The 14,529-nt window shown below is 41.4% G+C and overlaps 2 protein-coding genes across 4 annotated transcripts; one reads left to right on the forward strand and one right to left on the reverse strand.

The window, feature by feature from the left end:
* The first annotated feature begins 790 nt into the window (after positions 1–790).
* LOC109853597 (neurotrophin 1) lies at positions 791–9,168 on the forward strand. 2 transcript variants are annotated; one of them, XM_020425865.1, is made up of 10 exons: positions 791–914; positions 3,180–3,326; positions 3,716–3,976; positions 5,724–5,832; positions 5,925–6,048; positions 6,378–6,554; positions 6,636–6,794; positions 7,058–7,398; positions 7,468–7,747; positions 7,833–9,166. In XM_020425865.1, exons 1-10 carry the CDS (start codon positions 882–884, stop codon positions 8,047–8,049), a joined length of 1,848 nt encoding a protein of 615 aa, XP_020281454.1. In that variant the 5' UTR covers positions 791–881; the 3' UTR covers positions 8,050–9,166. The 2 variants fall into 2 exon arrangements, with proteins under 2 accessions (XP_020281454.1, XP_020281452.1); XM_020425863.1 differs by having other exon boundaries at positions 7,058–7,747; positions 7,833–9,168.
* A 583-nt stretch (positions 9,169–9,751) lies between these two features.
* On the reverse strand, positions 9,752–14,210 carry LOC109853598 (lysosome-associated membrane glycoprotein 1-like). Of its 2 annotated transcripts, none has more exons than XM_020425867.1 (5): positions 14,013–14,210; positions 12,561–12,994; positions 12,140–12,359; positions 11,857–12,045; positions 9,752–11,691 (listed from the first exon to the last, which is right to left on the reverse strand). In XM_020425867.1, exons 1-5 carry the CDS (start codon positions 14,062–14,064, stop codon positions 11,552–11,554), a joined length of 1,035 nt encoding a protein of 344 aa, XP_020281456.1. In that variant the 5' UTR covers positions 14,065–14,210; the 3' UTR covers positions 9,752–11,551. The 2 variants fall into 2 exon arrangements, with proteins under 2 accessions (XP_020281456.1, XP_020281455.1); XM_020425866.1 differs by lacking the exon at positions 14,013–14,210 and adding an exon at positions 13,528–13,615.
* Between the last annotated feature and the right edge of the window lie 319 nt (positions 14,211–14,529).

A 14,529-nucleotide genomic window follows, 5' to 3' on the forward strand; every position in this document is an offset into this window, starting at 1 on the left:
AACTTGCTCAGAAGATAGCAATTTTTTTTTTTACAAACAGAAACACAATTCAGTTGATTTTGCAAAAGTTTAAATAAAGTTTATTGAAATAAAAAAACAGTACCAGAGAGAGTTTCTCGTGTGATCTTTGAAACTGCTTTTGTGTCAGATATAATCTAAAACCTTCATCAGAATCGATTGTTCTTTCAAATGTACGACATATAATGTTGTTCAAAAATAACAAATAGAATGACAGAAGCACACAACGAAAACACCCGGGACACCTGGTATATCATCGTGTATACGCAAGCGTGCGAGATGCTGCACGCTGTCTCGGCCGAGAGTAAAGCGTGCGCGCGCGCGCTCTCTCGTGTATACAGACGTAGAGGAGGAGCTCGGCTGGCCGACTTCTTCCTTCTCTTCGGTACGACACGCTTATCCACCAACCCGACAATGATCCGGTTTTCTCGGTCACGGCTGCACGAGGGGGAGATCCCGGGTTCCTACATTCTCCCCACGCGTAGACCACACGGGGAGGCTCTTCGTCTCCTACCACGGGAGCAGGTGAGCTACCGTTTCGCGCCAGTTCGAAGAGAGCACAGATCGGCTGGACGCAGATTTGCCGAACAGACATCGGTGCTGAAAGAGTACCCTCCGCAACAGAGGGTCCTTCGTTGCGTGTGTCCTGATCCTCGGCCTGATCTTCGCGCCAGTCTTCGTGGTAGCTTTGGAGGACGAGCAATTTCGCGCGCGGATGTTGAAGACAATCCCTTGGTTGAGTGTTGAACGACACCGATCCATGACAGTGCGAAGAGATTTCTGTAAACAGTTGCAGTGACAGTGACAGTGGTAGATTGCTGATCGATACTGACGCTGTTAATGAATCTTGGTGGCTCCTTAGGATGAGGATAGGACGGTCGTGCTGGGTGCTGCTGGTAAGATTGCACAGTTCGGTAGCGAAGGAATCACTAGATCGTTATCTCAGGCTACTAATTTGTTATCGCAAGAAATAATGTTATTGGCTGCCTTAGATGCTCCAAGTTCCACTTTCTTAGCTTCGTTTAAAAAAAACAAAAAAAAAGAATTAATTTCCCATCATTTGAATTTTACGACCGCGTGACGCTTTCCGCATCAGCCGGTCCAAAGTGGAACAACCTTTGCTGCGACCTTGATCCGCGGCGGTTCGCCGGAACGAGGAAAAGTAATAGACACCTCCTCGCACGCGCGGTGGAAACACCACCGAGTTCGCTCTCGCGCGAAAGCCTTTTTATCAGCTCGATGAATATGAAATTCTCCGGGAGACTCGACGGAAAAAACGCTCGTATCGCGATGCGCTCTCGCACGCAGTCACGCGATGATATCGTTGATTGCTTGGAAAAGCTGACATCTGAATGTCAGTGAAATCCGTCTGTTCGGCTCGATGATTATACCAGATCGTTTCGTCGATCGAAAAACAAAAGAGGGAAAATTAATAATCTTGTAATTGTCCTGCAAAAAACTTTCGCAACTAGTAGCTCAATTTTTTGCATTAGTAGATAAATAGACGCAAATAAATTTTTATCGAAAATTAACAACATTAACCACATGTGCGTCTAATAAATAACGATAACAAAGAAAACATGTTTTTTTCTTTAATCTAATTATACAAATCGCAGTACGCCAGGTTTATAAAAAACTATGTCGATTTTTTACTCGGCAAGAAATTTTACATCGGAGTGCGTTAAAAATTAAATAACAATAAAACTCTCTTCGCCGATCACGTTACAAACTCGGTTCTGCTAGTTACACGATGCGTATCGCACGATGCGCGTGTCGTGATTAGGTAGTGCGCGCATAAAATCATCCGGTTTTTGCCGCGTTCGATCGTATATTAGCGAAACTAGTCGCCGACTCGGTGTTTTGACCGAGAGATACGGGGGGGAGATCTATTTTTTACTTGTGTATTACGCACAAACAGAATTAACGAGAGTTAATTTGCGGCTCGATCGATCCACGTTTATGCGAAACTTCGAAGAATATTATCGATAGGAGCGCGATCTCGTTCTCTTCGGCTCATTGAATACACATAGCAAGTGTATATAAATTTGCAACGTTGACGACTTTCTCAAAAAAAAAAAAAAAAAAAAAAAAAAAAAGATCGCGATCTCGCTTGAAATAATTACAACTACTCGGATTGAAGCTAATTACATTAGAAAAAAACGATTATCGCGCGCGTCGCTTAATTATATTGTACATGATCGCCAAAACTTTTATGTCGATTTAAATCGCGATCGTTTTGTAACTTTCACGAAATTCGCGGTCTCTCTCCGCGATAATTATATACACGTGTGATATAAATTACGCGCCTGAGACTCTTGTATTTAACGGATCATCAATCATCGGGACGATCGGAATGTATACACCAAGTATTGTATATACTTTCACGAACGCGGGGGATTCTCTTTTTTTTTTTTTTAAGGAGCTCCTTTTTTTCTCAACGATTGCACAAAAAGAGCGCGCGAGCTCTCCCACGTGCCGCGCAAAAAGCGTGGCCGCAACTTCCGGTGCAACGAATGCGCGCCCGTTGTTTCCTCGGAGACGGACATCCTTCTCGCAAAAAACAACGAAAAAAGGAAGATCTCTTGCGCGATAATCGGTCCGCTCGCTCGCTCGCTCGCTCGCTCTTGGCAAACGAGAGACGCGTAACGTAATTTACGCTTCCCTGCGGTTCCCGAGCGCGCATATATATATATACGCTATACCGTATAGCGGGATCATCGCACGCTCGTTACACGATTGTTTCTTTCCGGAAGTTGCATTTTTATTTTTATATTGTCCCTTCTTGCTGCGCGAGCCAATGGGTTTTCACTCGCGTCTCGTTAAAACAATATGCGCGCGCGCGACGTTCTCTAATTAAAAATATATCAGATATATATTAATTAACGTATTAATTTAGTTGCGAAAATTTCAGTCGGATATTCCGCGTCGGGTACCGTTTCGCGAGCTGACAGTTTTTAAGTTTTGCCACACCGCCACAGAGATTAGAGATTAAACACAAAAGTTGATTGACCTTAGAAGCCAATTAGCGAATTCGTTAAAATCGAAAATTCCGGTTTTTTTTTTTTTTTTATTATTCCGAGCAGATAACGTTACTGATGTAATTTAACGGTTCGTTTGGCGGGTGCGGGAATAACTTTTTGTCTCTCGTACGTCTTTTCCAGACGGTCGCACTGCTGTCCCCGATCTGTGCCGAGAAGGACGCCGGCGATGTAAACGTCGACGATGGCGAGAAAGCGCAGGAGAAGATATCGGCGTCGCTCAGGCTCGTCGGCGAGGACGGCAAAAACAAAACGAGCAAAGTTCAAGAAGTATGTACGCGAGCGGAGCGCGCGTTCGCGCTCCTGAAAGAGATTACTTGTCGAGATTATTCATCTTTGATTTGCGCTCCTTTTTTTCTCATGACACACATCCAAGCGCAAAGTATGTAGCACGTTACGAATTGTTCCCGTTCCAAAAATCGCAGAACATTCGCTGAATGAATATTACTTTTGCGAACAATTGCCGGAGGATGAAAAAAGTTCGAATTGATATTCAATTCAAAAAACTCGCGCGTAAAAATTTACACGCGAACAAATATATATATGCATATATATATATATATATACCGTTTTCCGCACAACATCCTGCGATCGGCTCGGATGACCGATAATATATTTCTTAGTTTATAAAGTTCGAGTTTTTCCTTTTTTTTTCCCAGGCGGTAACACCGAGAACGCGCGCGACTCCGCCGCAGAAGCTGGCGCGGTTGATTTCCGCGAGAACGTCCAGCAACGATTCCGCCAGCGCGACTTCCACCACGCCGCTTCCCGTCGACGGAAACAACAGAAGAGAGAATGGGAGCAGGGAGCTGACGCTGCCGAGCAACGCGGACGTGATGACGATGAGGTTCGTATCCGAGGATTCCGAGGATTCGGACGAGGACGAGCGGGATGACGAGACTCCCGAGGCATTACCCGAGGTGAGATCGTCGTGGAATGAGATTGCCAAAAGCAATTTTCTATACAATATATGTACGTTGATGATTCTTGTACGCAAGTGATCTATCGCGCCGACTTTTTCTCGAACGATGTAGAAAGTCGAAATTTGACGCGTCCGGCTTACGTCGTAAATTTTAGCGAGATTTATCCCGCCGATTAAATACGTGCGTTTTCCCCGACGGGGAAACGAGTTTCTCACAGTTTGTATAAATATTGAATTTTACGCGTGTAATAAATTCGCTCTTCTCCACACACACGCGCGCGCGCGCGCACACGCACGAGGCGATTTCTAAACAGCCGATGACGCTTGAATCGGCGCCGGTTGATTTAACATACAAGAATCGCGAGATGACTTATATAATACATTCTTTTTTTGAGGTCGAAAATGCGAAGTGAAAAATGACGAACTCTGCGATCGAAAATTGTCTCGCGAGAGATTTCAGCGGAAAAATCTCTATCGCGAATCTTACAACAGTTTTTTTTCGATTAAACAAATTTTAATCTCTAAAAATTTAAACTCCTGGCTAAGGAGTTTTTTCGCAATATTTTAAAATTAGGGAGGTATACGGGGTCCTTCATATATATATGTGATGCAGCATCCTATATGGAGAAAAAAAATTATTTCAAATTATATATGTGTATACATATATATATAATTAAGCACATTCTCTGCATAACATCCTGCAAAACGGCTCTTACAATACAAATTTATTTTCATTCATTAGTCTAAAGACTCCTGAGCCCGAAGAATCTTCTTCTTGTTATTATTAATTAAAAAAAATTTTTTTCTCGCAACTAACACGCGGATCGGATCATGTTCAGATCTCTCGCGGATTTTTTTTTGCGAACAGTTTAGTTCGCGCGTCGATCTTTTATAAACGGCATCTTTTATATGCGAGTACTTTCACGCGTTCGACATATATTTTATTGCGACGTCTGTTGTCGTAGGGACCTCGTCTCGTGAACGATCTCGCGCGTCACCGTGCCGAATACATCTTGACTTTCTATTCATTAATTAGCGTACAGATATATAGACCGGATTTATTTCGTCCGGTCGAACGCGCAGATAAGCAACGGACGGAGTATCACGGCGAGCTTAATTACAGAAGTAGACTGGTCCTGTGACAGTCCACGTGCATTAAAAAAAAAAAATGGAGTTGCTTCAATTAAAATCGATATCACGGGCTGTCACAAAAATAAATAGTTCAATTGAATGTGCGATTAATTAACATCGAGATTCTTGAAACAACTATCTGCTGTGTGTAGTTCTATAAATACTGATTTTGCATCAAGGATATATTGAACTGATGCTGTTGATTCATTTTTGATTCATTCTTTTGCATAGCGAAATATAAGAGGCTTTGTTTTTTCTTTTCATCTTAATTATCAACGAGCGTTAAACGAATCTGGTAGCGAAATGAACTTGTTGGCGTAATTAAACGACGTTTCTCCTAAATAAACTTACGTAAAAGTGATCATTAAGGTCAGCGCGCGCAGACAATGTGCGCAGCCACGCGCTTATAATTGCGAAAAGAATATATTCGCGCGACTTGAAACATTCGCACGACGAATTTGCGATTGCGAGTTACACTTTGTGTCGCGCACATTATTAACGAATTAATATAAGTAAAGTTTTTCTATATATTGAAAAAAAACATCAAGGAAAAATCAGAATAATCGATCCAACATAATTTTTTTTTCGCGTGAGACAAATTTTCAAAATTACAGGCGCAGGAATTGCGACTGATAAGAACTGGCGATCGACGACGACCCGTCCACATCAAGTCGTCGCGACCCCTGAGGCCGTCCGCGACAAACAGAAGAAACGTTTACGCAGGTCAGTTTTTGTGCGTTCTTCTTCTGCGTTTGCGCGCGACAAACGCATCACGAGACGAAAAACAATAATCGTTTTTTTTTTTTTTTTTGCAGTTCCGTTGCGGCCGCCCGTCATGCGACCGTCTAAACGGCCGAGCGAACCGAAAAGGAAGCCCACGGAAAACGAATGCACTTTCTTCACGAAGACAGTGTGTCTCGAGGCCAACGATTATCCGCAGTGAGTATCAGCCCCCGAACTTTCGTTTCGGCGTTGAATTAATGACGGACATTGTTACGCAGTGAATTTGCATACACGATCGGGAGATAAAAAATTCTCCCGGACTCGTCTTAATTGCTCCGCGGAGTTTTCACTTTCCGCAGATTCTCTTCTCGGAAGAGCCGAGAACACGGCGGCAATTTTAAAGACGTACATAAAAAACAGCGAGAGCGCGTAATTATAAAAATCATTGTGACGGCATTGTTAAATTAACGAGTTGCACATATCGGAGTTTTTTTATTTCGTTCGCTTTCGCGAGAAAAATTTTAACAACGGTCTTACCTTCATAGCGAGGCGATAATGAGGAGTTTAAGATCCAACAAGGAAATGGTAGCGGCACTGCTCACGGATTACAAGGCGCAGGAAGATGCGGGAAGTGCCGAGGAAAAATTGCCCGTACCTTTGCCGTTGGAGACCAAATACGAGAATCGCTACGAAAACAGATACGAGAGTAACGAAATCAAAAGGTGAAAATTAAATTTCTTTTATTTGTTCACTCGCATTATATTACTCACCACGTATAATACATACACGTCTCCGGTTCACAGAAGATCCGACAATCCCTTCGACAACGTGGAAGAGGGTTTCACCTGTCCGTCAACTGTCAAATACGCCCGCCCGCAATTGGCGAGAGCCGCTTCCGGTGTCTGGAAGTATATAATAAATACAGGTGAACACACCCAGACGATACGACTCGAAAAATGCTCGTAAGTATTAATAAACGTCTGAATTAAATTGCGAAAGGCAATTTATTTGCGCATCAATTAGCAATTTACGTAAGGCGTTTCTTTAATCAGCAGAATAAAAAACTTTTGATAAATTATACGTCGAATGAATAATTTACTGGACGAAAAGATGCAAATATAAAAAATAATTGCGTTTGTTATTGTATTTATTTTCAAAATTATCTTTAAATTATTTTCTCTCTCTTTCTCTTTGAACGATGATGTATAAAATAATTTATTTTTAGCAATCCGCAATCAAGCTGCTCGTTCATTTCCGAGAACTATCGTTCCTCCTGCGTGCAAATTTACAACTATCACCGGCTGCTGACGTGGGATCAGAAACTGGGACTGCACATGGACATATTCAAGGTGCCGACCTGCTGCAGCTGCCACGTGCACGGCTACTCCGAGATCTTTCCGCCGCATCAGAAGGATCCCCCGCCGAAGAAGAAGGAGACGTTCCCGGGCGCGGACTTCGCTACGATCAACGATCAGAAGGACGACTTCCAGGACATAAACAAGCCCAATGGTCTCAATCAAGTCAGCAAGTTTCCTAATCCCATCTCGAGTTTCGATTCCATCCTCGGTACGTCCTTGATTATCACTCGTTCACCAGTCGACTACGATCTCGGTGAACACGTCCCGTTTGCCACAGGATCCAGCAACAAGAAGCCGGTGCTGGAGGTCAGTCCGACGAACAGGCCCAGCTTCACCATTCCCAACAGAAACAGACACAAGAAGCCCGCGCCTATCCCGAGGCCGTACGACAAATTGCCGCAGCAGCACGCGCCCAACACGCGAGCACCGGGTTACAAAGGACCGTTGACGAAGGGGACTAGACCGAACCGACTCAACAGGCCGCCCTTTAGACGGGAGTCCACCTCCCACGTTGAGGATTACACGGAGACTCCCATGAACAGCTCCGTCACCATTCGGTGAGCATGCACTTTTCATTATAACTTATCCAATTTGTCAATTAACATCTGATTGCGCGATCGTTGATCCTTTTTCTCTGTTTAGTTACAGTCAGCCGTACGATCAGGACGTGGACGCTACGTCGAGACTGCAGAACGGCGGCTTCGACGACGAATACCAGGAGCCGCAGAAGAGAATTAATTACAGCTATCATCCCATCATTGACTTCTTCAAACCGGAAGCGTCCATGCTGCAATCGGAGACGCAATCCGCCGCGCAGATTCAGAACGACAATAACGCGTGGAAGCCGATGATATCTTAAATTGTAGTGTTCTTTCCTCGGAGTACCTGATATCTTTATAATAATTTTCAAATTATAAAAAAAAAAAAATTTTATATAGATAGAGATGTTTCATACAGATATATGTACTTAGATATAGTTTACTGTCACACAACACACACACACACACAACAACAACACACACACACACACACACACAAATTTTATATCGTGCTAAAGAATTAATAGGCGTAGAAAAATTTGTGTATAAATTTTTTTCTTTTGACGCTCAATCGACCGGATATCTGAAACCTATGAACGGGTTTCGTTTGTCAACCGGCAGTCTATTAATCGGCTTTCTTTTGCTGCCAGCGTTTATCGATCGGAAGCGGCTTTTAGCGGCTACCGAGCCGCAAGAGTGAGTGAGCTTTGATGTTTACGCGAATTGGAGATTCCACTCTCGAGACGGTCGATTAAGTGTTAAAAACACGGAGTTCAAAGTAAATATTAATAAATCTGTAGTTGTAATCATTCAGTAGAGGATATTACGGCCACAACGGGCAGATGCAATGATCTTTTTTTTTCTTTTTTTCATTTGAATAAATTCACTTTGACTTGTACTATTTATTAATCGTTATCTCCCTATGCGTTATTTATGTACGTTTGTTTTATATCAATAAAATGAGATAGAGATATATATATATATAGAGCGAGAGAAAGAGACAGTGTTTCTTTTACTTACTTTACAACCGTAGTTGGTTTCACTTCCTGGTTAACGAGAGAATGACACGTTCTCGTTTCCGATGTGTTCACTAGTAAGAATATCTTCGTGTATTTCACGCCATTTTCACTAATTTCACTTTAAACGCGATAAACACGTAATGAAAACGTAAAACTCTACCGTTCTTGCTCTCCCTCGAACTCCGACTTTGTTTCGCGCGAATTTGGCACCGCTCGGATAAAGGCTGCCAATCTAAAGCGAACATCCCGATATTGCTCACCTGACTGCGTTCAGAAACAAGCTCATGTAGCCAATCGAATAAGATTGGCTCTCTCTTTTAAAAACAAGGCTGTGTTCAGACGTGTGAGAAATAAAAATTGCGTTCTTTTACCAGGATTCTCACACATGCGTGTCGAAGGTGTATTAAAATCCGGCCTATTGGAGCAAAGCACGTTTGAATAGAGTAGCGCTTATTTTCGACCTTTAAATTTTTATCGCACTCTCTAAAATGGTTGTAAGTGCTAAAAACAAATAATCTGTGCAAAATTTCACCTTGATCGGACAAGAAAAATACGTGCTCCTGGGTCCTTGAACTTTAAAACAATTATTTAAATGCGTAATAAATCAATTCTTCCGGTTTATTGATTGTATTGAAAAACACGCTAAACAAAAGTTGCAGATCTGGGTCAGAAATACATTTTATTATCCATTACTTTATTTGTGTACAACTAATTTAAATAATTTTTATTGCTTTATTGTTTAAAAGCTCAGGAGCACCTCTTCCCGTTATCCAATTGGGCTGTGAACTTTTTCACAGATTATTTTTTTAGCACTTGGAACCGTTCTGGGTGTCGTGAAAAAATTAAAAAAAATTGTTATGAATAATACAAGAGCCACCCTAATGTTTGAATTTGCAAACAGTCGGATTTTTTCGCGTCCTTGTTGGTTGTGCGCATCTTGGTTTCGAATCAAAACGCGTGATTCATGATTTGTAAGAAAAACTGGAAGGACGATACAGGCAGATTGTTGAAATATCTCATTTATTGTTGAATAATGAATAGATTTTGCCTAGCCGCAGAGTACATTCAATTCACATAATCCAAAAAGACAGTACATCACCACCTCGTTTTATGTACAGCACTTTGTAATCAATTATGGTTAAATTTGTTCGATTTTACTTTTTGCCCTCCACTTTCACCTAACTATTCAGTCATTCAGTCTTGTCACAATTAATATAAACGTTAATGAAGCAGCACGGTGCATGACGGTGGTGCATCAGCAAAATGCTTTTTTTGTTGCCGATTGTTGTAAGATTGTGCAATTTCCTCTCCTAGATTGTTTACAGAGACAAATCATCAGATCTCATTATTTGTTTTTTCCTCACATGTTATCTCGAACCAGATAAAAGCCGTTGAAAAATGATTCGAGTTAAGCGTTTAATTACTTTACGGGAAATTACTTTCTATAAATACAAATTTTTCTTCGAATGCGCACAAGAACTTGCCATTGAGAAAATCACCAGCACTTCTATAGAAGCAGTATGTATATTTATTTTTCGTTTTCAAAACTGTGTCATTTTACATTAGAACATATTCAAATTCGCTCATCTCTCTTGAAAGAAATTTTTTTTTTTTTTTTTTCAAAAAAGTCGCATGTATTGTTTAAAGATATTGAGTTACAGCTCACTCACACTATATATATATATATAATTGAAGTTAACATTTTGTTTTTTTTATGTCTAAAAAGATTGCACCTTTCGTAGTACCTAAAAATCTGTGTGTGCTCATTTCCGAAGAAGCACAACTCATTGACTTTTTTTTTTCTTTTTTTTCTTCAATATTACCAAGCTCAGCTCGTGCTTCTTCACACAGTAGTATCTTTTTCCGATTTCACTCACGCGCGCACGCACACCTAGGGCTAATATACAAACAATTGGCTTGTTACCGCAATGTAGTAGTACGTTTCAAGTAAAAAGAATTCGAATACGAGACGTAATCGAACCGCAACCCGATATACATAAAGCGCGCGACGTAAAAACATAAATGTCGCATCGTGGTGAAGTCAGGACAACGATTCACTCTCTTAAAAAAAAAAAAGAAAAACAGAAGAACATATAAGGGCGAAGTTTCGCGTTTTACACATGTAAATATTTCTCCGTAATACACAGGAAACTATGGCTTCAGAACGACGAGTGTTCAACACATCCTAGTTCTCAAACGCTACAACGTACACAAAAAAAAAAGAAAAAAAAAAAGAAATCCTCTTTACTGTTGCTTTACGCCATGATCGCGTTTGGAAGATAAGAAAAAAAAAAAAAGAAAAAAAAATCCTTGCTGCCAATCGAAAAAAACTCGGATGCAGCGAAGACGTAATGCAGATCTTACACAACTTAACTACGTTACTTTGAAATTCTTATCGGAAAGAGTATCGCCCTTGCGGATCGGGGCACAGTCGCTTTGCGAAATTATCACCCGCTCTCTGTATCAATATCGTACCGCTACGCGATATGGATGTATGTATACACATATATATAATTTTTTTTTCTTTTTCTCCGTCTCTTTTTCTCTAATATACACATTTCCGCACGCGACGCGATAACCTTTTTATAAACGTATAAACTATAGTTCCTCTTAACGTGTCACAGCCCTCCCTCTCGTGGCTATAGAACACAAAAAATAATAAACTACTTAAATTCTCCATTAAGATGATCGATTCGACGATAAACAGAAAATAGCATAAAAAAATTACAAGTTTAACGATTAAAAAAAAAAAATAATAAAATAAAGGAAGAAAGAAGAAAGCAGCCTACACCGGCTGCTCGGTTTACATGCTAAGATAACCGCGGGTCTGACTTCGCCTGCGGCCGAAGAGATACGCAACCAATACGATAAAGACTAAGGCGGCCAATGCGCAACCCACTGTTATGGGAACGATGTCAGGCGTATCAAACGAACAATCCTTGGCTGAAAAAGATAAGAAAGAAACACATTAACTCGACTAGAACAAATAAGATTAAGAGACGCGGATTTGTTCGGTGCTAACGCACGGAAAAAACTGCGAAAAAAAAAAAACGGATCGTATAGTCGCGTTCAATTGTGGCGCGCGACGGATGAAACAACAACACTTACCCAGACCAAAAACTGTGGTGTTGTCACCTCTGAAAGCTTGGAACTGCAAGTGTGACACTTTTATGTGTCCGATAGTTGCGTTGTTATTCGGGAGAGTTAAGTTCAGCGATTGTTCCTTGAGGCATCTGTAAGAGTTGCTTAATCCGGTGTCGAATTGCGGCGCCATATGTACCACAGTCACGGTCTTATCTAAAAAGGAAATAAAAGTTCTTCTTAGAAAAGAAAACAAATCAAGCAATATCAAAGTATGACGCAATTTGTTGAAGATAAAACTTCATCGTACTTGTTGTGTTACTCGGAAATTCCTGCGGTGCCAAAGAGATCTCCAAGTGATGAAGAGAATAATGCTTGTCCGTCTCGTTTTTCACGAAATGAAGCGTAAAATTGTTCTGACTGTTAGAATTGTTGTGCGACTTCCACGACAGCGTCAGATTTTGTTCGGTTTTGCCACAGTCTCCTGTGTAATTACTGTTGCTAGGTACATCCATCGCTTTGCTGATCGTCTGCAAGAAAAATAAAATTTGCAACAATGATCTCTCGCTATAGAAATTTATACAAACAGTATTGCGATGCTAGGAAATTTCTATAAAAAAAAAAGCACTTGTGTTTGTTACCAGATTTTGCTAGTTTCGAGATACTCTGAAAATTTTGTTAACAAGGTATTTTTTTTGTGGATATACGTCATGTGCCTTCCGTGTACTCACCACATTGTTGGCATTGGTGTAAGAAATATTGAACTGCGCAGCCATTTGAACGATAATGCACACCGTGCTATTTTTATCTTTTAACGTCCACTTGCCGGTACTTGGCGGAGGAAGTGGAGTTATTGGTGCTGGAGTTGTAGGAGCCAAAGTTGTAGTAGTTGTGTTAGCGGTAGTAGTTGTAGTCGCGGATGTAGTTGTGGATGTAGTTGTTGTAGATGGGGTTGTAGTTATGTGGGAAGTTGTAGTCGAAATTGTTGGCTTTGTTGTGTGTGGACTGACACTTGAAGACTCTTTGGGATCTGCATTCGGCGGAGTTTTAACATCAACATTTACATCTGTTTGTGCATCATTAGTGCTGACAGGCGGTTTGTAGGTTTCCGATGTAATTGCGGATACATCTCCATCAGCCGCATTGGAACGAACACCAGTGTCAGCTATTGAAAACATAACACTCAGTTACATAAGCACAATTTGTATTTTTATATTATCGTAATGATTCATCTTTTTGGCATAATATCGCAAGATCTTTGATCGGAAGAAAGATAGAAGTATATACCGTAAAGAAAAGCAGAAATTTAGAATAAAAATACTTTTATACGTTTATTATTGTGTCGCATTAAATAAATAATGTTAAACTATCGCCGTTACGTCAAATAAATTCATAAATATTCAGCGTTTCTGCGCCGCAAAATTGTGCGAAGAAAAAAGTATCTGTCAACTAAACAAAGAAGGTGCAAAGTTCAACGCAGAAAGAAAAGAAGATGGGGATTAACCGGTTTCTGCGAAGAATCGCGCGATTCGCCGAAAAAAAAAAAACTAAAATAGTCAATTTAAATTCACGGTAATGATTTTTTTTTTTTTTTAACGAGAGAAGAGAGGCGTCGTCGCGCGTTCCCGCGATTATAAATCCGTAACGTAAATCCCGTCCGGCAACAAAGCGATAGTTTCTTATCGCGTAACACAATACTGCTGTTTATGCGCGCGATCCTGGCTTCCTTTTTCTCCGGATCGCGTCGCGATGTCATCCAATGTCGCGCCATGATACGTTCGTTTCGGCGATTAATCATCAGCGCTTGGCACCGAATGATCGGCATCTCGGCGACGCGTCGGTGCGCGAGTACCGATGCACTCGAATTTTCCATGACAATTTACGTGCGGAAAAACCGAGAAACGCGCCTCTCCGCACCTCTCTCATCATGGCGTCTTTTCTCCGATATCGTTACGTCCGAAACCTCGCCGAGGATACGCGGGGATCGAAATTTCTCGCGATCGGGATGAAAGATAAGATCCGGGACGAGATTGTTTTCATCTCTTGTCATGAGAGATCAATCGGTCTCGCGACACCAAGGACGACGAGAAATTTCGACGTCGCGCCGAAAGGGTTGCGCGGCGCTTTGTAATATCCCAGCTGCCGTTACTGCGGCGAGAGAAACGGAATTCTCGCAAAATTACCTGAGACAATCGCCAAGGTCCAGCACAGAAGCAGCACAGGTTTCAGCAGCATTTTGAATCCGAACGGGTCCAGGAAAAACTCAAAATTCAAGCGTGCGTGAGAGAATCACAACGCGTTCGCGTGCAAACTCGAACCAGCGCGATTCAGTAAAATGAAAATTCCAAGAGGCACTGAGAGAATGGTGGTCTGCTGCCATCTGTGCTATCGTCAACACCCACGACGGTAGAAGGGAGAGAGGAAGCGACACGGTGGCGGTTCGTTCGAATTCGGAATTCAAACCGACAGACGAATCGACGTCATTTTTTTTTTTTTTTTAATTACATAATGCGAGCGTGACGGTAGCACTTGCTTGTAACAATCATTTTTAATAAAAACATTTATGGATCTTCTGCTGAACAGCGCTCCGCTGAGTTGCGCAAACACACGAGCAGTAGTCATTTTTTTTTTTTTTTGTCGTCAAATATCACATGATCTTCCGATTATTAGGTACTTGTTTTACTAATTTGTTTGTGATTA

This window comes from Pseudomyrmex gracilis, unplaced genomic scaffold (assembly GCF_002006095.1).
Source record: "Pseudomyrmex gracilis isolate BER0280 unplaced genomic scaffold, ASM200609v1 scaffold_51, whole genome shotgun sequence".
NCBI classification, from domain to species: domain Eukaryota; kingdom Metazoa; phylum Arthropoda; class Insecta; order Hymenoptera; family Formicidae; genus Pseudomyrmex; species Pseudomyrmex gracilis.

Coding starts and splice junctions, on each gene's coding strand:
- LOC109853597 (XM_020425863.1), top strand. CDS start 882: ATGAGGATAGGACGGTCGTGCTGGGTGCTGCTG. Junction 3,977..5,723: donor CTCCCGAGGCATTACCCGAG/GTGAGATCGTCG, acceptor TCAAAATTACAG/GCGCAGGAATTGCGACTGAT. Junction 5,833..5,924: donor CAGAAGAAACGTTTACGCAG/GTCAGTTTTTGT, acceptor TTTTTTTTGCAG/TTCCGTTGCGGCCGCCCGTC.
- LOC109853598 (XM_020425866.1), bottom strand. CDS start 13,600: ATGGCGCGACATTGGATGACATCGCGACGCGATCCGGAGAAAAAGGAA. Junction 12,360..12,560: donor ACACCAATGCCAACAATGTG/GTGAGTACACGG, acceptor TTTTTCTTGCAG/ACGATCAGCAAAGCGATGGA. Junction 12,046..12,139: donor ATTTCCGAGTAACACAACAA/GTACGATGAAGT, acceptor TTTCCTTTTTAG/ATAAGACCGTGACTGTGGTA.